The sequence below is a fragment of the Lathyrus oleraceus genome, chromosome 2 (assembly GCF_024323335.1).
Source record: "Lathyrus oleraceus cultivar Zhongwan6 chromosome 2, CAAS_Psat_ZW6_1.0, whole genome shotgun sequence".
NCBI lineage: Eukaryota > Viridiplantae > Streptophyta > Magnoliopsida > Fabales > Fabaceae > Lathyrus > Lathyrus oleraceus.
In genome coordinates this window covers 155,811,561-155,838,778 of record NC_066580.1, presented here as the reverse complement: position 1 = coordinate 155,838,778, position 27,218 = coordinate 155,811,561, and the positions used below count along the sequence as shown (strand labels likewise).

Genomic DNA, 27,218 nt, shown 5'->3' with positions numbered 1-27,218 from the left:
TTCTACGGTTTCCTTATTACTCTCTTCCTTTTCCTTAGGTCTACTTTCTTCCTCAGTTGACTTTTTAGGGTTTTGGTTTCCTATCCTTGGATCAGACGGTCCTTCCACTTCCGTACCACTTCTTAATATGATTACATGAGCGTGGCTTCTCGGGTTAGGTTGGGGCTGTCCAGGAAATGTACCAGTTGGGGCAGCAGTAGGCGCTTGTTGTTGAGCTACTTGTGATATTTGTGTTTCCAGCATTTTGTTATGGGTAGCCAGGGCATCCACTTTACTTGCTAGTTGTTTGATTTGTTCGCCAGTGTGTACATTCTGGTTTAAGAAATCTTTATTGGTTTGTTGTTGAGAAGCTATAAAGTTTTCCATCATAATTTCCAAGTTGGATTTCCTAGGGGTGTTATTATTATGTGTAGATGGGTTCGGTTTCTGATATCCCGGAGGTATAGCTGGGGCTTGATTTAGAGATTGTCCAGGTGCGTACAAAGCATTATTACTCTTATATGAAAAATTTGGATGGTTCTTCCAATTTGAGTTATAGGTATGCGAATAGGGGCTTCCTTGAGCATAGTTCACTTGCTCTGCTTGGATTCCTGTCAAGAGTTGACAATCCGTAGGAGTGTGACCTTGGATTCCGCAGACCTCGCAATTCTGAGTTATAGCAACCACGGCGGTTGGAGGTGATACACTTAAACTTTCAATTTTCTGGACCAGAGCATCCACTTTTGCATTAACATGATCAAGGTTACTTATCTCGTACATGCCGGTTTTCGTTTGAGGTTTTTCCACCATTGTTCGTTCGGTTCCCCACTGATAGTGGTTTTGGGCCATGCTTTCGATGAGCTGGTAAGCATCAGCATAAGGTTTGTTCATTAGTGCACCACCTGCAGCGGCGTCTATTGTTAACCTTGTGTTGTACAAGAGACCATTATAGAATGTGTGAATTACTAACCAGTCTTCTAAACCATGGTGTGGGCAAAGTCTCATCATGTCTTTGTATCTTTCCCATGCTTCGAAAAGAGACTCGTTATCTTTCTGTTTAAATCCATTTATCTGGGCTCTTAACATAGCTGTTTTGCTTGGCGGAAAATATCGGGCAAGAAACACTTTCTTCAACTCGTTCCATGTGGTGACAGAGTTGGAGGGGAGAGATTGAAGCCATATTCTAGCGCTATCTCTTAGTGAGAAAGGAAAAGGACGAAGTCGAATTGCCTCTGAAGTGACACCATTAGCTTTAACAGTATCAGCGTATTGGACAAATACGGATAAATGAAGGTTAGGATCCTCGGTAGGATTTCCAGAGAATTGGTTCTGTTGCACTGCCTGCAACAACGAAGGTTTGAATTCGAAGTTGTTTGCTTCGATTGCTGGCGGAGCAATACTTGAATGCGGTTCATCTTGCGATGGAGCGGCGTAATCTCTAAGAGCACGAGCTGGTTCTGCCATCTCGGGTATCGAAGGGAAAATATTTTTGAAATCAGGAAGTTCGACAGGAGGGAGATTGTTTGCAGCACGATATTCCCGAATTCGTCGTAAGACTCAGAGATATAGTTCGATATCGTTGATTCGTAAGTAGAACGGCTCGCCTTGTGAGCGAGTATGTGGCATACAAATCAACGAAAGAAAGAAAAGAAAAAGAAACCTTAGTCTCTACAGCGTAACAGAAGAGTTACGATATCGATTAAATAAAAGTCCCCGGCAACGGCGCCAAAAACTTGATCGCTCGACTTTATGAGTCGAATTGGGGTACAAACTGCAAGTGCACAGTTCTATCGCGTAGTTTTAAAAGATATCGATCCCACAAGGGATTATGAATCGATATACCGTTATCTAAGGTTACTTCGTAAAGCTAAGGTGGATAATCTTTGATTGTTTGGGGAAAAGCTAAAAACTAAACTAAGATCTAGATTAAATATTAATAAAGCGGATATCGGTATGCAGTTCGTCGTAATTAGGGAATCAATTCTTTGTCGGTCCCTTGGTTTTAAAACAAATCTTTTCAGTTGACTTTATTGATTAAAAGTTTTATCTCAAACTCTCGCTCTGTTGAATAAACCATGATTTTATGTTAACGTAGCTGTCACTTATAGTTAAGTCAAAAACCACTTTTTGAAAACAATAGAATCCGTAGAAACTCTTTTTTAAGAAAACACTAACCGTTTAAACACCCTTATCTCAAACTCTCGCTCTGTTGACTTAGGTTATATAATTAAATTCAAATGCTTAACTCTCGTCCTCACATTCAATCTTTAAAAATACTTTTTGAAAAAGATTAGAATTTAATTAACTCTAAAAATTGCTCTCGCCCTGATCTAGAATTAATGTCCAATTTACATTGTCCAGTTAAAACCTCAAACTTTCGCTCTATTGATTTTAACTTCTTTATGTCTTTTACTTTCGTACAAAAACCTTGTTATTAAACCTGTAAATTGAGACCGTAAAATGAGTGATTTTAATTTTAAACTTAATTAAACCAACTTAGTTTTGATTCCTTCATTCCGCTTACTTTACATACCGATATCTGAGCGAATTAGCCAGACATGCTAAACAAACATAGATAATTATCATGCATAAACAGACTCATCTCAAGCAAATAATATAAATAAATAATAAAACAAAGCATTAAACAATAATTAAAGAACCTGAATAATTTAAACAGTAGTCTTGAACACTCCACCACAAGCCGGTAGGATTTGTTCTTGAATTCTTCAATTAACCAACAAATTAAAACGAAGGAATAAAAAAACTAGATTCTAACGTAAGGTTAGATCCGGTGAAAAGGTACACAATAGTTTCCGGTGTAGAAACTATTATGTGAAAAACTAATTAAGTTCTAGAGAAGAAAATAAAATTGCTAAAAGAAAATAATAAGAGTTGCAAAAGTAGTATGTAAAAGATATGCCTAAGCTGCTGAGAAAAAGAAAATTGGAAACTGCCGAAATCTGGAAAAAAGCGTGTTGCTGCAGGTTTAGAAAGTAGCTATTTATATTGGTGCCCTCCGTAACGGTTTTCAAAGCGTCTTCCGTAAATATAGCCATTACTTTGAAAAAGAGTCAAGCGTGCAGATAGGTTCAACGCGTTCCGGGTGCCAAAAATGTAGGAATGGTGTGACGTTCGTCACACCATGTGTGACGTTCGTTACAGGAGTGTGCAAGGCGTGACGCTCGTCACAGCCTCTGTGACGTTCGTCACAGGCACAGTGCCTGTGTTCTTGTGCTTTGGGCTGGGCTTTGATGTTCGCTTCTTTTCACTCCTTTTTGCACCTCCTTTTCTTCCTTTTTTTTACTTTTGCTTCAAATTGATCACCTGAGACAAATAGAAAGGAAATACCGCGTAATATCTGATAAAATGAAGTAAATTGAAATAAATAATAATATAATTTAATTGAATTAAGTTCTAAAATATGATATAATTTCATGTTATCACCTGCTATTAAGGACGGTGTTGTTGTTGTTGATATTGTTGATGTTGCTGTTGCTGGTTATTGTTGTGCTGATAGTGCTGGTTTTCTTTGAAAACAGGTGCTATGTGAGCCACCTGATGCTGATTACCGGCGGGACGCACGGTCTTCCTCCTTACTGAGGGTCTTCTTGGTTTAATATGGGAGGTCACAGCATATGCCTCGCCATCTTTCTTCTTTCCAAACGCCCCATATCGTTTGGCAGAAGAGCCTTCTTCTCTGGTCAGGCACCCTTCCCTGACTCCTTCCTCGAAACGCATCCCCATGTTCACCATCTCGGTGAAATCAGAAGGAGCGTTGGCAATCATCCGCTCATAATAGAATGAGCTCAAGGTCTTCAGGAAGATCTTGGTCATTTCTTTCTCTTCTGGCGGAGCCACAATCTGTGTTGCTAGCTCTCGCCACCTCTGGGCGTACTCTTTGAAAGTTTCCATGTCCTTCTGGGACATGGCTGTCAATTGATCCCTATCGGGAGCCATATCTACATTATACTTGTATTGCTTGACGAAGGCCTCGCCAAGGTCATTGAAGGATCGGATGTTTGCGCTGTCCAAGCCCATATACCATATCAGGGAAGCACCAGACAAACTGTCCTGGAAATAGTGAATAAGAAGCTGATCATTATCGGTCTGAGTCGACATCTTCCTCACATACATAACCAGGTGGCTGAGAGGGCAAGTATTTCCCTTGTACTTTTCAAAGTCAGGTACTCTGAATTTTACAGGGATTTTGACATTTGGTACTAAGCAGAGTTCAGCAGCAGACTTGCCAAAGATGTCCTTTCCTCTGAGAGTCTTGAGTTCCTTGTGGAGCTCAAGAAAATGATCGTTCATTGCATCCATCTTTTCATAGACATCTGGGCCCTCAGACGGCTCAGAGTGGAAGATGGTGTCGTCTACTCTGGGCATAGTAGGCACAACAGGAGGTGGAACGGCAAGGACCAGCCTAGATGCCGGCAGAGAAGAAAATGTGGGGGCAAGACCCTTAGGAACAAAGTTGGCAGGCATCCCCCAGGGAAACCCGACTGGCATAGCAGTTGGTGCAAAGTGGGCGCTGGCCGCAGGCACTGTTGAAGAGGCAATCTCAGAGATGATTGTCCTCTGGGGAGGAGTTGAAGGTCTTGGAGACGACTGGCTCTAGACGGCCATGAAATACTCCATCAGAGCAGTCAATCTGGCCACTTCCTCCTTGAGTTCACGGTTCTCTTGCTCTAGATGATCCATCAGTCTTGAAGCGTTGGCTCGAGTGTAGTACCGGTGAGTCAACTTGTCTTCAAAATAAATGAAGAACACAGAGTTAGACCACTGAACAAGAAGCCTGAAGCAAAACCTGCTTATGCACATGATGCATGCAATGCTTGTGCATATGATTTATTTTATTTATCAGAGGAACTTTAGAGTCCTATTTGCAAATATTTGAAAATATTAATCATTTAGACATATATGGAAATATCACATTAATAATATCTGGAAAAAATTTTACACCAAAGAAGTACAGTCTTGGTAACCAAATACAATACAAGAGAGAAGGAAAATGAACATCCTATGGAACCCTAGAAACAATCATCTAAGGCTCTGGAGACTGGAAGATAAGCTGCACGAAGCCTCTTCACCTCCCTCTCAAAGGCTGCCTCCATATCTGCCTTCTCTTTGGCGAGTCGATCATACTTCATCTTCCAAAACTTGGAAGACTGGGGAAGAAGAGAAGTCAATGCATCATCAGGCTCATCAATTACCTGGTGCTCCAAAAAATCTATCAAAGCATCCTTCTCTCTAAGCTGCTGACGTAACTCCTCTCGTTCACGGATCCAGGCACATGAACGGTCTTCGTCTCTCAACTCCTCTACTCCTTGGTCAGGGAGGGTTGAAGGCCCAGCTACAACCGAAGGCGTAGGTCTTGGATACTCATAAGGCATAAGGTACTCAGAAGCTCTCCTCCTAACCTAAGAGTTATAGGGTTCCAAAGCAATACAGTTCTTCGGACCCAACTCCTTTCTTCCCTTCCTATGGATCTTGCGCCAAGCGCGAACCATCCTGCCCTTCAAGCCTTGGGGATCTTTACCCTCCTGGAAGAATACACCTTCTAACAGAATTTTATTAGGTTTATCCTTAAGGGGGAACCCAAGCTGATGACGTGCCAAAATAGGGTTGTAGTTAATCCCACCATATGTACCAAGAAGAGGCACATTGGAGAATTCACCACAAGAGTCGATAATCTGCACACCATGATATACACGGTTGTACCAAAAGATATCATCATTAGTGAGAGACATAAGTCTCGTGGACCACCGTAGACATCCTTTGTTCTCCTTGAAGGCGACCTTCTGCGGCAAGTGCGAAATAAACCACTTGTACAACAGAGGAAAACAACACACAATGGTACCACCACCCTCTGCATTCCTCATATGCAAAGAGAAATAAGTGTCACCCAACAGAGTCAGAACGGGATTAAGAGTAGAGAAGATCCTAATAGTGTTCATATCCATAAACTTGTCGATGTTGGGGAATAACACTAGCCCATAGATGAGAAGTACAAATATGGCCTCAAAGGTATCCTCACTCATGGCCTTCCCATACATAGTAGCTTGAGCGATGAGGAACTCAGAAGGGAGACCTTGAATTCCACCTTTGGTAGTCATATGAGCACCAACCAGAGATTCATCTATATGCAACATATCAGCTATCGCTTGAGAAGTAGGAACCCTCTCTAAGCCACTGAACGACAACTAATCTAGGATAGGTATGCCCACAAGATAGGCATACTCCTCAAGCGTAGGCAAGAGCTAGAAATCCGGAAATGTGAAGCAACGGTACAAGGGATCATAAAACTGCACCAATACACTCATCAAACATTCGTCTACCTGAGTAGCCATAATAGATAGAAGCTTCCCATGACGAGGCTTGAAATCCAAGGGATCTAATACATAGGATGTAAAATTCCTTAGCTCTTTCAAGTCGGGTTGTTTGAAACTGTACTTCTTCGTATTCCTTTTTTGTCTTTCCATGTCTGAAAATTTGCAAGTAGACCTCTTAAGTTCCTTTGAAAATTCTCTCATTATTGATGATATGGATGCAAATGGGTGCATGAATGCATGGATGCAACAATCACACTCAAGGATCAATCAAAACACACCACACAAAGGTCATGGGATGGATCAAGTCATCCTTAATATCAATCATCCATTTTGGTGGATTATGGTTTACACCTTATCAACACCCAAGTTCCATTAATATTAAGGATACAAGAACGGATCAACCATGAATCAAGGGTTTGTTGCAAGTCACGAGCATGGAGTCTCGGTTAAGGACCACCCAAAGGGAGTGTACTAGGGTTAAACCTGCCAGACATGTTCTACAAGAGGTTCCCACAGTCATCATCCCATCTTTCGGATATTATCGGATAAACGACTACTCGTATTCCAAAAATATTCTCAAGAGAGACTCTTATGAGTGTAGTATCGCGTAACAATCGTATCAAATCTTACACTCGAACGACTTTCGCACTACATCCTAAGAATAGGCCAAGATGGGCTTGGTAAACTAAGGTCCTTGGCTTCTAAAGTCTATATTGGAAAGAGTAATGTCTAACCACGACTACTCGTGTGACATTATTGATCCCAACATGACCTCCACCAAGTGAATGGGCTTGCAAGTCAACTTGCGAAGGAATAACTCCACACAAGTTGACAAGACTATGCAATTCTCCTATCCTAAGTGCACTCGAATTTGGGTATAGAACTCATCTCACAAAGATCACCAAGCATACAAGGAATTAATATATCAAGCAATTCAATCATTACATACAATACAGTAATCCCAAATGGCACAAATAATATGTCACAAAATAATATACAAAACAATACAAGTCGAGTTGCCACCACACTTCTATTTATCCAAAGGAAAGGTTAGAAAGCGAACAAAAATCGAGAAGTTTTATCGAATCAAAAACTAATAAAAATGTCAGAGATCGGGGTAAGGGGGTTGGTTATGCAATGGGAAGCTTTTAAGCACCCAAAACATCCTAGGTACTCCTAGGGAGACCTTTTCACACTTGTTGTAAGGTTGGTATTTTGTGAAAAATTTGTTTGTGCAAACATGATTGAGGAGGTGAGAAGAGAATCTACAAGTTATTTACAATTTGTGTTTGGATGGATAAACCCATTGCCTACGTACCATCTTAAAAAAGATTAGGATCAAAACCTCGTAGTTCGGGATAAAAATCTCAAAACAAGTTGGTGAATTGATTGGTCCAAAAGCCTTAAGGTCTTTTGTTATCCAAGGGAGAAAACTCAACCTAAAAACCACAAATCCACCATGTGAGGATAGCTTCAACATGCTAGTGAGGGGTTAACCCTATAATAAGCATGGAAGACTCATTGTCCATCACTAAGGATATAGGTGAGTATTATGTCTACCTCAAGGATAAATCAAACCTAATAGCTAAAGGTTATGAAAAGTTTTGATAAGAAAGTGGCCATTGAAACCACAAAAGCTTTTGAATGAGTTATATTTACAAATGAAAAGTATTTACAAAATATGGTCAAAGTTAACTTAAAGATTCAATTCAAAATAAGTGTTATGAAAAGAAATTTGAAAATCAAACGCATAATGCCTAGGTTTCTAATGTTTGAAAACAAGTGTTAAATGTTTGCACAAAAGTTTTGTCTTGGGTTAGAGTGGAGGGAAGAAGAAGAATGGTTAAGTATTAATCATACAAGAGATGAAGGATAAGAAAACAAGACCACAAATGGAGTTCCTCTCTTGAGATCATATTGATGATCCAAGTAGCTCCCATCCTTTGGAATAAGCAAACAAATAGCTGTATACTCAAGCAATCAATCAATCAAGCAAAGCTCTTAGGAATCTTCCAATGGCTCTTGTATCTCTCTCTTTTGAAGCATATGACAATGGTTCTTCAATTTGGATCAAATAGGAATCCCTAGCACAAAAGCACACACATCAAAAAGTTTCATGAAGCAAATCAAGAGTGGACAAGAGTGAGTTTAGAGATTTGGTCCTTCTAATCCATCTTCAACATTAAGGCCTTTTTTACTCCATTTTGCATAGGGTATGTCCTATAATCTAAGTCCTTTTTGTCCATTTTTGCATTTTGGTCCATAACAATCAAAACAAAAGCACAAGCACAATAATATATACACAATTATGTGCTCAAGTGAGCAAAAGGCAAATTGCATTAACATAAACATGTGCTCAAGTGAGCAAAGGGCAAAATCAAATGAATAATATGTACAAGAATAGTAAATTGCATAAATGTAAAGTGCAAGAATTAAATGTTACTGGTTAATGGTTAGTGTTAGAGTTAGTATGCCATAAGGCAATTTAGCGCTATGTTAAGCAATCGTAATTGGGCTTATGTAGAAGTCATAACTATCTGAGGCCGGTTAATAATAATGTAGGCAACAACACAAGTTAGAGATTTTGATTAGTGAATCAAACTCCTACAACTTGCCATGCCAAAAAGAAGATGAGAAATGATCTTGTATTGATTTAGGTTCTTTGCTTGATTAGGAAGTAACTTATCCTTAATGCAAAGCCATTTACTTGATCCATGATCAAGATGAATTAGATTTGAATCAAGGAAGGTTAGACCTCCCATACATCAAGGCTAACCACCAATCTTTAACTCATTGATCAAAAAAGAAAAAGAAGAAGAAGAAGAATGAATATTAAAGTGCATTAATGGAAATGAAATGAAGTAATCAACAAGTATTGACCAAAGATATATGAGATCAAGGTCAAACAATAGTAAACAAAAGCAAGATGAAGATTAGAAGGCAAGAAACAAATAAAATGTTTTTGGTATTTTTCAAAAGTAAAATAATACTTGAATTAAAATAATAAAGAAAGGTCAAACTTCAAACTCACTTCAAATCAACTTTGAAAAGTCACAGTGAATTATCCTAAGTTCAGCAAGGTCAAACAAAGTTTGACAAAAAATTTCAGCATTTTTAGAAGTCAGAAACTATTTTTAATCAATTAAAAATGCATAAAAATAACCTAATTGAATTAAAATCTAAAATAAATCTCAAATCAATTAATAAATTGATGAGAATATTTTTCATAGATCTATCATCATTCAAAGAGGTTGGAAAAATATTTTTGTATTTTTTGCATATCAAAAACTATTTTAAATGAATTAAAAATAACCAGAAAAGAGAAAATTCAAAAAAAATATCAAATGATAAAATAAAAAAATATTAAAAATCACTTTTAGAAACTAGAAATTAAAAGAAGAAAAATGCAATTGGTCTCACATTTTTTGGACCAATAATGAAGGAGATATGATTTTTTGAAATGAAATGGAATTAAAGAAATAAAAAGAAAATTAAAATCAAAATTTAAAAATTGCAAAAAACATGGAGCGTTGGATGCAGATCTCATTAATTGAGCTGACAAATCGCTTGGTCCACACATGCGCGCCTACCATACGCTTCAGTCAAATGAATCACACGCTGCCATTAAATAAGTCATATCATTAGACGGTTATGATCAAATCTGGAAATAGAAACGTGTTGATTCTAAGTGTTGGTAGCAATTTTGGTAAAACTAAGAGTGTTCACAAGATGTCATGTGTGATGTCTTAACATGAGATATCCTATGTACCTACTGGAGTTCAAGAACATGTGCAAGCAGGATTGTTTCAGAATGCCACATACAATGCCATGGCTTCTGATACTGGATGTACCTGCTGGAGCTTAAATGAAAGACATGTTCATGCAAGATTGTTTCAGATGACATACACAATGTCATGGCATCTGATATGGTTGTACCTGCTGGAAGTTATAAAAGGACTTATTGGATTATGCAGGATTTTTCCAGGATGTCAGACCCGATGTCATGACATCCTGTTGACAGAACATTCAATATGAATGTCTGGTGTTTTGTGATTGCACAATTAATGGCAATCTTTGGATGATTGAAGATATGGCTAGCTGGCGCATTCAATCATGGATTACAACCAAATTTACTTATTTTCCAAGGAGATCTAAACAACTGTTATAAAAATATATGATTGGAAAATAGATTTAGGGTTTTCAAGATGTCCAAGCCCAGCTGGATGCTTCTATAAAAAGGGACTTAGAAAACCTGTTTGAACACACAACCAAGACTGAGCGAAATAGAGAGAGAGAGCTAGGGTTTGTGTCTGTTTAGTCGTAAGACTTGTAGGTCATTCAAGTCATCCATTGATGATTGAATTGGACTGATTTGTGGTTGTAATTTGTCACTCTAAAGCTGTTAAGCAAGAGTGTGTGTCCACTTGATCAAAGTTTTGAAGCAAGATCAAATGTGTCTCTTCTTGATCAAAGCTTTGAAGGAAGATCAAGAGTGTGTCTTCTTGATTGAAACTGTGAAGTAAAATCAAGAGTGTGTAATTGAAAAGTATTTTCTTTTCACAAGGGATTGTTGTTTAAAATCATTGGTGTGTGATTGTAAGTGAAGTGAGTGGGTTCTCATATCTAAGAGTGCTTAGGTAGAAGTTGCATGGGTAGAGATTAGGTGATAAAGATTGTAACTTGTTGAAGTGTACGGATAGTCTTTGAACTAATTCTATTTTTAGTGAATTTCCTTCCTGGCTTGGTAGCCCCTAGACGTAGGTGAGTTGCACCGAACTGGGTTAACAATTGCCTGTGTTATTTGCTTTGCCATTCTGTTTATTTATCCATTGTGTGTTGACAGATATCAGTGTCGTAACATTACCTTAGACATCTTATATCTGATACCAGAATTTCAATTGGTATCAGAGCAGGCATCCTGCTCTGGTTCTGGGTGAGATCTAGGGGCAATACTTTCTGGTACAATGGAGAGAGATTAAGGATCTGTTCATAGGCCACCAATTTTGGATGGTTCTAACTATGAGTATTGGAAACCTAGAATGGTATCCTTTTTAGAATCCCTTGATAACAAGGCTTGGAAAGTTGTCTTGACAGGCTGGGTGCACCCTGTAGTCACTAAAGAAGGAGAAGCCACTACTGAGAAGAAGCCTGAAGAACAATGGTCCAAGGAGGAGTGTAACGCCCAAAAATAATTATTTGTTATTTTTAATATTTAAGTAATTATTGTGGTTAGTCGGAAATTAGTCGAAAGTCGTAGAAATTATTATAAGAAATAATAATATAATTGTGGTGTTATTTGAGTAAGTGGGCTTATCATTGTGTGCTAATTAGTAAAATGAGAGGTGTTATATTAGGCCCATTAGAAATTAGGATATTTAGTTAATTTAATAAAGAGAAAATAAAATAAGTGATAGAAACAAAAGAAAAGAAACAGTAGTGGAGAGAAGTTAGCAGACCACACATTAAGGGGTGGCGCAGTCCACCCACAGGAGGAAATTACTCATGGTGCAAGCCATGACACTTAAAGTGGCGAAAGCCACCTAAACCATATGTGGCGCCAGCCACTGAAATTAAGAGAATGGGAAATTGTTTTCCCTTAGTAAATGTTAAAAAGGATTATAATACTAGGTGTACGTTAAAAAGAGTTATACAATATTTAGTTATGTTATAAGGAATTATATAATACTTAGTTTATGTCAAAAAGACATATATGATATTTAGTTATGTTATAAGGAATTATATAATACTTAGTTTATGTCAAAAAGAGATATATGATATATAGTATATTAATATATTAAGTGCAACATGAATGGAAATACAAGTAGCATAATAAATTAGGTAACAAGAATCTTATATATTCACTAATAGAAATGGATGAATTAGAATGAGTAGAAAAAATAGCAGGGTTATAGATTTGGAGAAATTGCTAGTAATTGAACCAAAAATTTTGACAGGAACTGAAATTAGTTTTTGACATCAAAATTTCTTTTGAGTGATGACAGAAAAAAAAAAGTTTCTTTATTTTTATGACAGAAACTTGAAAATTTATTTTATAGTAGTATTTAGCAGAAACAGAATTTTATAAGAAACTCGTGTTAATAGCAGAGTGTTAAAACATTACCGTTTTAGTCTGTTTAGCCGATTTAGGCGAAAAAAATCGAATTGCTCAGAATTTAATGAAATTCGTCGGGGTGAGTCGGGTAATATTATAGTTAATTTTGATGAGTAATTTTGTTGGGTTTATGTTATGAAATGTCGATACAAGTATGATTGAGTTGTTAAGTTATTCCGTGTACGGAAAGTTGTTAAAGTTACTGAGTTGTAAGCTTGGTGAGCCAAAGTTGATTATAAGTTGATTATGTTGAAAACATTGTTGTGTTGCTATTATTATTATGTTATCGGAATTTTAAAGTCGTGTATGTCATGTAAATTCATATGCATTAAGTCGGAGCTTTGCTCACACCACGTTGGCCTGGATTGGCAAAAGTTGAAAGTTGAAGGCTTAAGCCTTGATGCCTCGTTAAATCGGCAAATTTTAAGTTGGGAGTTTTACTCCGAATGGTACCACATGCATGACGAGTCGAGTCTCATTAGAGTTGCATTTTTGTTGGTTTGTTGTATGGGTATTTAATTTAATTGAGAAGTGGTGTTTGTGTACGATTCTTAATTACTGTATTGTTTTTCATATACTGATTATAATTATTGTAACTCACCCCTTCTGTTGAATGTTGTCCTTATGTGACAACGTGCAGGTAATCCTGAGAAGTAGCCGGTTACCGTTGGTCGGGTCAGTGGTCAGTCGCTCTGATACGTAGCACTCGGGGGGATTGTCGCGTGTCTGCTTTGTGGATCTTTTAATTGTTACTAAAATTTAAATTGTTTGAAGGATTATAGTTGTTTACTCTTTAAGTTAAGTCGTATTTATGTTGCTTAAAGATGATAAGAATTTTTTTATGAATCCGCTGCGTAAGATTTTATGAAGTTGAATTATTGGAGTGAATGACATTATTTTGTCGAATCAAGAAAAGTGTTACATATTGTTATGATTCCTTAAAGTGGAAATTGTTTAAAGTTGAATATGTAATATTCCATTTATAGAAAATTTTACGACTCTGATTTTGTTGTTATAACTCGTGGGTAGAAAATGGGGTGTTACATTAGTGGTATCAGAGCAGGTCGGTCTGTCCGGCCAGTTGTCGTGTCGTTACTGTCTAACAATTGTGTATTGTTATTAATCTAACTTTTAAGTTGTGTTGTAGTGATAAGTTGAAATGGCTGGAAGGAATGACGCTGCAATGGCTGCCGCAATGCAAGCGATGGCACAAGCTGTGCAGAACTTGCCAAATGCTGGTGGAGATGCTGGATCACGTAGCTTGGCGACTTTTCAAAGAGAGAATCCGCCGGTGTTTAAAGGGAAGCATGATCCAGATGCAGCCTTGGGATGGTTGAAAGAGATCGAGAGAATCTTCCGTGTTATGGATTGCACTCCAGCTCAGAAGGTTCGGTATGGTACTCACATGCTAGCAGTCGAAGCTGATGACTGGTGGCTAGAGACTCACGAGAGGTTGACCGTGGCAGGTGAAGTCATTACTTGGGATGTATTCCGTAGGGAATTCATGAGAAAGTATTATCCGGAAGATGTCCGTGGTAAGAAAGAAATTGAGTTCCTTGAGCTGAAGCAAGGAAACATGTCTGTCACTGATTATGCTGCAAAATTTGTGGAGTTGTCCAAATTTTATCCTCATTACACTGGTGCTGGTGCTGAATTTTCAAAGTGCATCAAGTTTGAAAACGGACTGCGCTCTGAAATTAAGAAGGCTGTTGGGTATCAGAAGATACGCATTTTTACTGAATTGGTTGATAGCTGCAGGATATTTGAAGAAGACAATAATGCTCATTACAAGATTGTCAGTGACCGCAGGGGCAAGCAACATCAAAACCGTGGCAAGCCGTATGATGCTCCAGTGGGAAAAGGGAAACAAAGAGCTGCTCCGGCTCAGAGGACTAGTAGGGGAGGTGCTCCTGCTGGTATAGTTTGCTTCAAATGTGGTCAGGCTGGTCATAAGAGTAATGTATGCACTGCTGAAGTAAAGAGGTGTTTTCGCTGTGGTAAGACTGGCCATGCAATAGCTGATTGCAAGCACAAGGAAATGATTTGTTTTAATTGTGGCGAAGAAGGGCATATTGGAAGTCAGTGTCAGAAGCCAAAGAAATCTCGAACTGGAAAGGTGTTCGCATTGACCGGAACTCAAACCTCCAGTGAGGACAGACTTATCCGAGGTACATGTTTCATAAATGGTACTCCTTTAATTACTATTATTGATACCGGTGCTACACACTGTTTTATTTCTGCTTACTGTGCTCGAAGACTGGGTTTAAAATTGTCCGCTTTGGATGGTGAATTGATTGTTGAGACCCCAGCTAAGAGATCAATAACTACTTCTTGGGTATGTTTAAAATGTCCTTTGTCGATCTTCGATAAAGATTTCTATGTTGATTTAGTATGTTTGCCGTTGGATGGGATGGATGTAATTCTTGGTATGAACTGGTTAGAGTATAATTATGTTCATATAAATTGTTATCATAAGTCGGTGAGGTTTTCCACTCCTGAAGAGGAAGGAGTTGACTTATTACCTTTCAGAGAATTGCGAAAATTGATGAAAGAGGAAGCTCAGATGTTTTCTTTGATGGCGACGTTGTCGGTTGAGAGTAAAGCTAAGATTGATGAACTGTTAGTGGTGAAAGAATTCCCTGAAGTTTTTCCTGATGAAATTCCTAGTGTGCCGCCAGAGAGGGAAGTTAAATTTACTATTGATCTGGTACCTGGTACTAGGCCTGTTTCGATGGCACCGTATAGAATGTTGGCATCTGAATTGTATGAATTAAAGAAGCAATTGGAAGACTTACTTGAGAAAAAGTTTATAAGACCAAGCGTGTCACCGTGGGGAGCTCCAGTGTTGCTAGTAAAGAAGAAAGATGGTAGTATGAGGCTTTGTATTGATTATAGACAATTGAATAAAGTAACGATCAAGAATAAGTATCCACTACCGAGAATAGATGATTTGATGGATCAATTAGTGGGTGCTTGTGTGTTCAGTAAAATTGATTTGAGATCGGGCTATCATCAGATCAAAGTGAAAGATGAAGACATCCAGAAGACAGCGTTCAGAACTCGGTATGGACATTATGAGTATTCTGTGATGCCTTTCGGTGTGACTAATGCGCCGGGAGTATTTATGGAATACATGAATCGTATTTTCCATACTTATCTGGACCATTTTGTGGTAGTATTTATTGATGATATTTTGATTTACTCTAAGTCCAAAGAAGAGCACAAGGAACATTTGAGATTAGTGTTGGATGTTTTGAAAGATAAGAAATTGTATGCGAAGCTGTCCAAGTGTGAGTTTTGGTTAAGAGAAGTCAGTTTTCTCGGCCATGTAATTTCAGGAAAAGGTATTGCTGTAGATCCTTCCAAGGTAGAAGCTGTATTGCAATGGGAGACTCCTAAGTCGGCTACCGAGATTAGAAGCTTTTTGGGATTAGCTGGATATTATAGAAGGTTTATTGAAGGATTTTCTAAGTTAGCATTTCCGTTAACTAAATTAACTTGTAAAGGTAAAGCTTTCGTGTGGGATGTTCAGTGCGAAGAGAGTTTTAATGAATTAAAAAGGAGATTGACGTCGGCGCCGGTTTTGACTTTGCCAAATCCGGAGGAACCGTTTGTAATTTACTGTGATGCTTCATTGATGGGTTTAGGAGGTGTGCTCATGCAAAATAATAAAGTAATTGCTTATGCGTCGCGACAGTTAAGAATTCATGAAAAGAACTATCCTACGCATGATCTTGAACTTGCTGCTGTGGTGTTTGTGCTAAAAATCTTGAGGCATTACCTTTATGGTTCCAGATTTGAAGTTTTCAGCGATCATAAAAGTTTAAAGTATCTATTTGATCAGAAAGAGCTGAACATGAGACAACGTAGGTGGTTAGAATTGCTTAAGGATTATGATTTCGGTTTGAATTATCATCCAGGAAAAGCAAATGTTGTGGCCGATGCTTTAAGTAGAAAGACCTTGCATGTGTCAGCAATGATGATTAAGGAGTTGGAATTAATTGAGCAATTTCGTGATATGAGTTTGGTTTGCGAAGTAACCCCGCAGAGTGTAATGCTAGGAATGCTAAAGATTAATAATGATTTTATGGATAGTATCCGAGAGGCACAGAAATTGGATGTGAAATTAGTAGATATCCTTAATCGTTGTGATCAATCAGAGAAGAGTGACTTTAAGATTGATGCGAGAGGTGTGTTGAAATTAAGGGAAAGAATTTGTATTTCTGATGACGCGATTTTGAAAAGAAGCATTCTAGAAGAGGGTCATAGAAGCGGTTTGAGTATTCATCCAGGAGCTACTAAAATGTATCAGGATTTAAAGAAAATATTTTGGTGGCCCGGAATGAAAGAAGATGTGGCTCGTTTTGTGTATGCGTGCTTAACTTGTCAGAAGTCGAAGATTGAGCATCAGAAGCCTGCTGGGTTGATGCAACCGTTGGAAGTTCCAGAATGGAAATGGGATAGCATTTCTATGGACTTTGTAACGGGGCTGCCTGCTACTTTAAGAGGGCATGATTCGATTTGGGTGATCGTTGATAGGCTCACGAAGTCGGCTCACTTCATACCTATTAACATCACTTACCCAATTGCGAAGTTGGCAGAGATTTACATCCGAGTAATTGTAAAGTTGCATGGTGTCCCTCTGTGTATTGTGTCGGACAGAGATCCGAGGTTTACATCGGAATTTTGGAAAAGTCTGCAAGATTCGTTGGGCTCTAAGTTGAGGTTGAGTTCGGCATATCATCCTCAAACTGATGGCCAAACTGAAAGAACTATTCAGTCATTGGAGGATTTACTGAGAGCTTGTGTTCTTGAACAAGGAGGTTCGTGGGACACTTATCTTCCATTGATCGAGTTCACATATAATAATAGTTACCATTCTAGTATCGGAATGGCGCCTTTTGAAGCATTGTATGGTCGTAGATGTAGAACTCCGTTGTGTTGGCACGAATCTGGTGAGGGTGTAGTACTGGGACCAGAGTTAGTTCGAGAAACTACCGAGAAAGTGAAGTTTATCCGAGAGAAGATGAAAGCTTCTCAGAGTAGGCAGAAGAGTTACCATGACAAGCGGAAGAAGGATTTAGAATTTCAAGCTGGTGACCATGTGTTTTTGAGAGTCACGCCTGTGACCGGTGTTGGGAGGGCTTTGAAGTCTAAAAAGCTCACTCCTCGCTTCATTGGTCCGTATCAAATCTTAGAACGAGTTGGAAAAGTTGCTTATCGGATGGCATTACCACCTAATCTTTCGAATTTGCATGATGTATTCCATGTGTCGCAGCTTCGGAAGTATGTCTCAGATCCGTCTCATGTGGTTAGTATGGATGATGTGCAAGTGCGGGATAATTTAACAATGGAGACAAAGCCTGTACGAGTTGAAGATCGTGAAACAAAGACTCTTCGAGGAAAAGAGATTGTGTTGGTTAAAGTCGTTTGGTTGGGAGCTGCGGGCGAAAGCATGACATGGGAATTGGAGAGCAAGATGCGAGACTCCTATCCTGAGCTGTTTGAAGCAGGTAAATTTTCGAGGACGAAAATATTCTAAGTGGGGGAGAGTTGTAACGCCCAAAAATAATTATTTGTTATTTTTAATATTTAAGTAATTATTGTGGTTAGTCGGAAATTAGTCGAAAGTCGTAGAAATTATTATAAGAAATAATAATATAATTGTGGTGTTATTTGAGTAAGTGGGCTTATCATTGTGTGCTAATTAGTAAAATGAGAGGTGTTATATTAGGCCCATTAGAAATTAGGATATTTAGTTAATTTAATAAAGAGAAAATAAAATAAGTGATAGAAACAAAAGAAAAGAAACAATAGTGGAGAGAAGTTAGCAGAAGAGGAATTTGAGAACTGTTGTACGAACGAGAGGGAAGGAGAAGAAAATTTCCGGAATCCGATTCTTAGAGCAACCTTCGATCCAAAATAATAAGGTAAGGGTGGGTTCGATTATTATAACCAGGTTAGGATGAATAATATGAGGGTTGGGGATTATATGAATGTTTCCCATTGATTTATTTTCGATAAATAATTGATGTCAGTGTATAAATTGATAATAGTGTTGATGTTGATTTATTTGATCTTAATATTGTGTTTATGTCAAATTGTCGATTTTATGAAATTGTTGCTGGGTTGATTCTCTGTGAAAATTTGATTTTCATATTGTTGTGTCGTTGTTGGGTGTTGTGTTGTTACCGGTGATTGAAAACAAAATGACAGGGTGGCGCCGACCACACATTAAGGGGTGGCGCAGTCCACCCACAGGAGGAAATTACTCATGGTGCAAGCCATGACACTTAAAGTGGCGAAAGCCACCTAAACCATATGTGGCGCCAGCCACTGAAATTAAGAGAATGGGAAATTGTTTTCCCTTAGTAAATGTTAAAAAGGATTATAATACTAGGTGTACGTTAAAAAGAGTTATACAATATTTAGTTATGTTATAAGGAATTATATAATACTTAGTTTATGTCAAAAAGAGATATATGATATATAGTATATTAATATATTAAGTGCAACATGAATGGAAATACAAGTAGCATAATAAATTAGGTAACAAGAATCTTATATATTCACTAATAGAAATGGATGAATTAGAATGAGTAGAAAAAATAGCAGGGTTGTAGATTTGGAGAAATTGCTAGTAATTGAACCAAAAATTTTGACAGGAACTGAAATTAGTTTTTGACATCAAAATTTCTTTTGAGTGATGACAGAAAAAAAAAGTTTCTTTATTTTTATGACAGAAACTTGAAAATTTATTTTATAGTAGTATTTAGCAGAAACAGAATTTTATAAGAAACTCGTGTTAATAGCAGAGTGTTAAAACATTACCGTTTTAGTCGGTTTAGCCGATTTAGGCGAAAAAAATCGAATTGCTCAGAATTTAATGAAATTCGTCGGGGTGAGTCGGGTAATATTATAGTTAATTTTGATGAGTAATTTTGTTGGGTTTATGTTATGAAATGTCGATACAAGTATGACTGAGTTGTTAAGTTATTCCGTGTACGGAAAGTTGTTAAAGTTACTGAGTTGTAAGCTTGGTGAGCCAAAGTTGATTATAAGTTGATTATGTTGAAAACATTGTTGTGTTGCTATTATTATTATGTTATCGGAATTTTAAAGTCGTGTATGTCATGTAAATTCATATGCATTAAGTCGGAGCTTTGCTCACACCACGTTGGCCTGGATTGGCAAAAGTTGAAAGTTGAAGGCTTAAGCCTTGATGCCTCGTTAAATCGGAAAATTTTAAGTTGGGAGTTTTACTCCGAATGGTACCACATGCATGACGAGTCGAGTCTCATTAGAGTTGCATTTTTGTTGGTTTGTTGTATGGGTATTTAATTTAATTGAGAAGTGGTGTTTGTGTACGATTCTTAATTACTGTATTGTTTTTCATATACTGATTATAATTATTGTAACTCACCCCTTCTGTTGAATGTTGTCCTTATGTGACAACGTGCAGGTAATCCTGAGAAGTAGCCGGTTACCGTTGGTCGGGTCAGTGGTCAGTCGCTCTGATACGTAGCACTCGGGGGGATTGTCGCGTGTCTGCTTTGTGGATCTTTTAATTGTTACTAAAATTTAAATTGTTTGAAGGATTATAGTTGTTTACTCTTTAATTTAAGTCGTATTTATGTTGCTTAAAGATGATAAGAATTTTTTTATGAATCCGCTGCGTAAGATTTTATGAAGTTGAATTATTGGAGTGAATGACATTATTTTGTCGAATCAAGAAAAGTGTTACATATTGTTATGATTCCTTAAAGTGGAAATTGTTTAAAGTTGAATATGTAATATTCCATTTATAGAAAATTTTACGACTCTGATTTTGTTGTTATAACTCATGGGTAGAAAATGGGGTGTTACAAGGAGGATGATCTTGCTCTTGGAAACTCTAAAGCCTTGAATGCAATATTCAATGGGGTAGACAAGAATACTTTCAGGCTGGTAAATAACTGTGAAGTGGCCAAAGATGCTTGGAACATACTCAAGATCACTCATGAAGGCACCACTAGGGTAAAGATGTCTAGACTTCAGCTGCTCACCTCCAAGTTTGAAAACTTAAGGATGAAAGAAGATGAAAACATTCATGAATTTCACTAGTGTATCCTTGAGATTGCTAATGCTTCAAGATCCCTAGGAGAGAAGATGACAGATGAAAAGTTGGTGAGAAAAATACTCAGGTCACTCCATAAGAGATTTGCAATGAAGGTGACTGCCATAGAAGAGTCTCAAGACATCTCCAACATGAGGGTAGATGAGCTAATTGGTTCCCTCCAAACCTTTGAGTTAGGGTTAAATGATGGTGTTGAAAGGAAAACAAAGAGCATTGTCTTCATGTCAAACACGGAAGAGGATAAGAGTCAGGAGGGTGATGAAGATCTTGTCAATGAAGTAGCAATGTTGGGAAGGCAGTTCAATAAACTGTTGAAAAAGATGGATGTAAGATCAAGGGAAAATGTCAAGAACATCTCATCTGACATCAGTAAATCAAACCATGCTGGAAGTAAAGCAAGATCAGATGAGAAGCTCAAAGAAGGAAAATAGGTTCAATGCTATGAATGTGATGGGTATGGACACATCAGGACTGAATGTGGAACCTACCTCAAGAAATAGAAGATGAGCCTTGTTGCCACTTGGTCTGATGAGAGTGAAATAGAGGAGGCTGCAAATCTTGTGACAGAAATGACAGGACGATGGGAATCTGATGAAGACTTAAGTGATGATGAAGTAACCTTTGAAGAATTGGCCTCTACCTACAGAAAGTTGTGTCACAAAAGTGTAGAGTTGTGCAAACAGGTTGATAGCCAGAAGAAGGAAATTACTCAACTTGAGAACGAGAAGACAAAATACTTGGAAACCATCTCCAAGTTACAAACAGAAGCAGTGGTTCTGAATGCCAAGCTAGACAAAAAATCCACAAGCTGAAAATCAGAAGATAGCACAGCTGGAAAGTGAGAAGGCAGACCATGCAAAAACCATCTCAAAATTGAAGACTGAAGTCATGTTTCAAAATTCTAAATTAGAAGAGATGACCAAGTATGTAAGGATGTTAAGCAATGGGTCTGACTCCTTAGACAAGATTCTTCAAACTGGACAAATAACAGGAGACAAATCAGGCATTGGGTATAATAACTCAAAACCTGAGAGCAGTAACACTGGTGTCAAACCTCAAGCCAAACTTAAGTGCATTCAAAAACCTGTGATGTTACATCATATGTCACAGCACCAGAGGAGAAAACAGTTGAAAGGGAAACACCAAAGATGGAGATGCCATTACTGTGGGAAATTTGGTCATCTAAAGCCTTTCTGCTATAAACTGTATGGCTATCCTAGGTCTACTCATCATCAGGATCACCATCAATTCAGACCCAAACAGCACATGCCTATCATCAAAAAGCAATGGGTCCCTAAGACTAATGTCACAAGTCTGATAGCTCACATTCCCCTCAGAATCTCAGCCAAAGAAGAATGGTACTTCGATAGTGGGTGTTCCAGACACATGACTGGAAACCAAGACCTGCTAACTGATCTGCATCTCCATACTATAAGTCATGTAACCTTTGGAGATGGAGCAAAAGGTGAAATCGAGGGAACAGGTAAGCTTGATTGCCTTGGAATACCTAGACTTGACAAGGTTCTACTAGTCAAAGGCTTAACTGCAAACCTCATAAGCATCAGTCAACTATGTGATCAAGGTCTAAAGGTCATCTTCACCATTACTGAGTGTCTAATCCTTGACATAAATAATGAAGTAATTATAAGAGGAATCAGGACCAAAGACAATTGCAACATATGGCGCTCTCAATTGGATTATTCCTTAAAGTATTGGTTGAGTAAAGATGCTCTCAAGAGTGATAAAAAACAAGGCTGGGGGAAATGTCATACAAAGATGTCACACCAGAAGCTCAGAGGAGAAAAGGTTATGATGGCTCAAAAAACTGAGAGTTTAGACCAAACAGGTGAACATATGACCAGTCATAGGGAGAATGGAACTAAGCCACAAGAGACTCTATGCAAAAAGGCCAAGGACATTATGGATAAGATTTGGATGACACCTGCTAAAGGTATAGAAGATGATAGCATTTTGGCTCAACTGGGTTGGATGAAACTATTACTGAGTGCATCCAATGTCACACACGATGTCATAACATTGTATTATGACTTCCTGAATGCTAAAACCTGGTCCAAAAATCAGATTCAGCACAGATGGACAAAGTACTGGTATTGCTATTATCACTCCATTAGAAAATTTGTGGAAGACAAATTCAGAAGTCTAAAGCTTGGCTGGAACTAGCAGACAAGCTTGCAAGGAATTTGGGTAAAGTTGAAAATGAGGGAAGAAAATTAGGGATTTTGACTCTTGAGAAATTATGGCAGTTAAAAGGGAAAAATAAAGAAAATAAAAATAGTGTCTGCCTCTTTAAAAGAAAGAGCCACATTAATGATGAATCATTCCCTGGAATTGAAAATAGTATCTATTCCCATAGCACACGCTACCTAAATGCAACAATCTCCCTCTCCATTCATCTTCTCAGAAAAGCTCAGCTAGGGCAAAGAAACGTTTCTCAAAAGTTCCACAACATGTCCAAACATCCATCATCATCTGGTACCAAACCTTCCCAACATGCAAAGACTCCATCCATGGAGTTTGAAGATGAAGACGTGATGGACGTCACTCCTCTGTGCATGATATCGGGCGACACCACAGGTCCCTCCTCCAATACTGGAGATAGGCAAGGTAATACCTCTGGTAACTCCTCTCTTCTTAAAGACATGTATTATGCTGATAGTGCTATAAGGAAACTAGTCACGAGAATTCTGAGTGAAGGGCACAAAGTTGAAGGGGTTTCTACCCCTCTGTCCAGAAGGGAACCCTCTCCTGAAGGAGAACCCCATGCTGATAAAGATGATGATTCATCTAGATCAGAAAAGGAGGTTGCTGCTGAAGGGCTTTGCTCTCTAGGTAAAACCCTACCTAGCAAGAAACCAAATGTGCCTCAAGAAAAGATTATTGACCTAGAGGAAGGAAGCACTGAAGGAGAGGATGATCCTTTGGTTCATCTGGTAAAACCTAGTGTAGCTGAAAAACTGAGAACTAAGAAAGGAAAAAGGGTGGCTAAAATGAGAGCTGCTAGGGTGAAAAAGACTGCAGGTATAGGACCCTCAAAACCCTGGAGCAAGGTTGAGGTTGGGAAAAGAAAAGAAAGAGACAACACTGATTCTGTGGAGGATGTCAAAAACGATGTCCCAGACATCTCCCCTGCCAAAAGGCAGGTTGTTCAGAAATCTTTTGGCAAGGCTGCTGCTGTCCATCTAGACAACATCTCCTTTCATTTGGAAGATGGAGCAGCAAAGTGGAAATATGTCATTCAGAGAAGAGTAGCCATTGAAAGAGAACTTGGACAAGAAGTTGTAGAGGTAAAGGAGGTAATTGAGCTTATCAAAAATGCTAAACTCATGAAGACTGTGGTAACTCTACCCCAATGCTATGAGGGGCTGGTTAAAGAGTTTATTGTTAATATCCCTGAGGATATTCATGATAAGAACAACAGGGAGTTTTGCAAGGTATTTGTAAGGGGAAAATGTGTGAAATTCTCACCAAGTGTCATCAACAAGTTCCTAGGAAGAGGAATGGATGGAGGAGTAGACCTAGAAACCACAGACAATGAGGTTTGTAGGGTTATCACAGTTGGCCAAGTTAAGGAATGGCCTAGTAGAAATCACTTATCAGCTGGAAAGCTCAGTGTTAAATATGCCATCTTGCACAAGATTGGCTCAGCTAATTGGATTCCTCCTAATCATGCCTCTACTATCTCCATCAATCTTGGAAGAATCATTCATGCAATTGGAACAAGGGTTAACTATGATTTTGGCAAGTTCATATTTGATCAAACCATTAGACATGCTTCTACAAATGCTGTGAAGTTACCCATTGCCTTCCCCTCCCTTATTTGTGGCATTATCCTGAGCCAACAACCAGGGATTCTGAGTACAAGTGACATTCCAAGTAGGAGAAAATCCCCTTTGTCCATTCATTACAAGCTGTTTAAGGGAAGTCATGTCAATGATGTCGTGACATCTGCCAGAAGGGAGTCTACATCTAAAGGGAGCCTGATTGACCAACTAAAAGAGACCTGCAAAGAATTGGACAATGGTATAAGGGTGGCCAGGGCCAGAAAAGAAGCTTTAGAAGTTCTCATCTATAGCCTGGAAAGGGAAGACATAGAGAAGGCTGGTAAGGATTCAAATGCAAGACCTAAATCCCAATCCAGTGGCAGCTCTGGAAGTTTAGAAGACTCTGAAGGTGCAGGTGAAGATACAAGTGAAGGTGAAAGTGATGTTTCTTCTTCTGATTAATGGTTCCTGGTTGAGTTAAAGACTGGGAGGTGTGCTGGAAAGTTTGGTGGAAACTGGTGCTGATTGGAAGGCTAATATTTTTTTTCTGTTTTTGTATTTTGTGGCAGTCTTTTTGATGCCTGTTATGTAATATTTAGGGCTCTTAAAGAGTTCCTTGAATTTGTTCATTATCTCAGCTTTCAGCTGTCTATAATGTTGGTGTGTACTGCATGAATATTATGTTTTAACATGTTTAATGTTATAAAATCTGTCTTGACATTCTCTGACAGACTAATTGACATTTATTTTGTCTAATTGGTCACCTTTGGTCAATTTTGAATAAAAAGGGGGAGAAGTGTTGTTATGGAAGCAGTTGTGGAGAGATGTGTGTGGATGGACTGGAGGACAACCATTATTGAAAGAAGTGCACAGGTGCTACAACAGTATGTTGTTCTGTTTACAGATGTCAAACAGGATGTCTGATATGGTGCATAGATCTTGATGTTGAAGCAGATGTCAGTATGACATTCTGGCTGGTACAAGTGTTGGAGTTACAGTAGCTGTTATTTGATAAATGCACAGTTTGAGGGGGAGAAGAAGTACCCTTGTGCATTTGTGTGTCTTACTAGTTCCATCCATAACTAGTAATTCTGTTTGTTGCACAGATTAAGGGGGAGGAGAAGTACCCTTGTGCATGTGTGTATTACTAGTAGCCATAACTAGTAATTGTTTTGCTTTTGCTGCTGATTAAACTACTGTTATGGTGTTTAAACTGTTAATAGTTTGCCTTGTGAACAAAAAGACTGATATATGTTTTAGCCAAAATTTGCCAAAGGGGGAGTTTGTTGATTCTAAGTGTTGGCAACAATTTTGGTAAAACAAAGAGTGTTTACAAGATGTCATGTGTGATGTCTTAACATGAGATATCCTATGTACCTGTTGGAGTTCAAGAACATGTGCAAGCAGGATTGTTTCAGAATGCCACATACAATGCCATGGCTTCTGATATTGGATGTACCTGCTGGAGCTTAAATGAAAGACATGTTCATGCAGGATTATTTCAGATGACATACACAATGTCATGGCATCTGATATGGTTGTACCTGCTATAAGTTATAAAAGGAATTATTGGATTATGCAGGATTTTTCCAGGATGTCAGACCCGATGTCATGACATCCTGTACACAGAACATTCAGTATGAATGTCTGGTGTTTTGTGATTGCACAATTAATGGCAATCTTTGGATGATTGAAGATATGGCTAGCTGGCGCATTCAATCATGGATTACAACCAGATTTACTTATTTTCCAAGGAGATCTAAACAGCTGTTATAAAAAGATATGATTGGAAAATAGATTTAGGGTTTTCAAGATGTCCAAGCCCAGCTGGATGCTTCTATAAAAAGGGACTTAGAAAACCTGTTTGAACACACAACCAAGACTGAGCAAAATATAGAGAGAGAGCTAGGGTTTGTGTCTGTTTAGTCCTAAGACTTGTAGGTCATTCAAGTCATCCATTGATGATTGAATTGGACTGATTTGTGGTTGTAATTTGTCACTCTAAAGCTACTAAGCAAGAGTGTGTGTCCACTTGATCAAAGTTGTGAAGCAAGATCAAGTGTGTGTTTTCTTGATCAAAGCTTTGAAGCAAGATCAAGAGTGTGTCTTCTTGATTGAAACTGTGAAGTAAAATCAAGAGTGTGTAATTGAAAAGTATTTTCTTTTCAGAAGGGATTGTTGTTTAAAATTACTGGTGTGTGATTGTAAGGGAAGTGAGTGCTTTCTCATATCTAAGAGTGCTTAGGTAAAAGTTGCACGGGTAGAGATTAGGTGAGAAAGACTGTAACTTATTGAAGTGTACGGATAGTCTTTGAACTAATTCTATTTTTAGTGAATTTCCTTCCTGGCTTGGTAGCCCCCAGACGTAGGTGAGTTGCACCGAACTGGGTTAACAATTGCCTGTGTTATTTGCTTTACCATTCTGTTTATTTATCCATTGTGTGTTGACAGATATCAGTGTCATAACATTACCTTCGACATCTTATATCTGATACCAGAATTTCAAAATGCATGACTCAGATTTAATTTGGAGACTGAACGGTGGTATGCACCAGCATCTTCTCCGGCCAACTTCCGGCACCGGTCAAATTTGTAGAGAAATTAATGTTCACCAAAAGCCACGATCCAACTAGCAAATGAAAGCTGGGGTGATGTACATCACCCCTGTACCAACCAATTCAGCTCTACGCTTCCATAGGAAGAGGAATCAGAGCTTGAATTTTGTGGTGTCCAACTCGAACTTGATGGATTTCAACAATTCAAAGCATGAAATGATTGCCTCTATGTAGAGGACTTCAGACAACCCAGCAACAACAAGAAACAAGCAATATTCAAGCAAATTCGAAGAAAATAAAATCTGAAGTAAACCTCTGAAATAGAGAGTTTCAGAGCACGAC

At 38.3% G+C, this 27,218-nt stretch overlaps 1 protein-coding gene and 1 non-coding gene across 2 annotated transcripts; both read left to right on the top strand.

Moving 5' to 3' along the window:
• The first annotated feature begins 958 nt into the window (after window positions 1–958).
• LOC127124990 (small nucleolar RNA R71) lies at window positions 959–1,065 on the top strand. Its single transcript, XR_007804459.1, has one exon. It is a non-coding gene; the product is annotated as a small nucleolar RNA R71 (small nucleolar RNA).
• A 12,517-nt stretch (window positions 1,066–13,582) lies between these two features.
• On the top strand, window positions 13,583–24,783 carry LOC127122388 (uncharacterized). Its single transcript, XM_051052728.1, has 4 exons — window positions 13,583–15,157; window positions 15,281–15,981; window positions 22,962–23,991; window positions 24,469–24,783. Exons 1-4 carry the CDS (start codon window positions 13,583–13,585, stop codon window positions 24,781–24,783), a joined length of 3,621 nt encoding a protein of 1,206 aa, XP_050908685.1.
• Window positions 24,784–27,218: the final 2,435 nt, after the last annotated feature.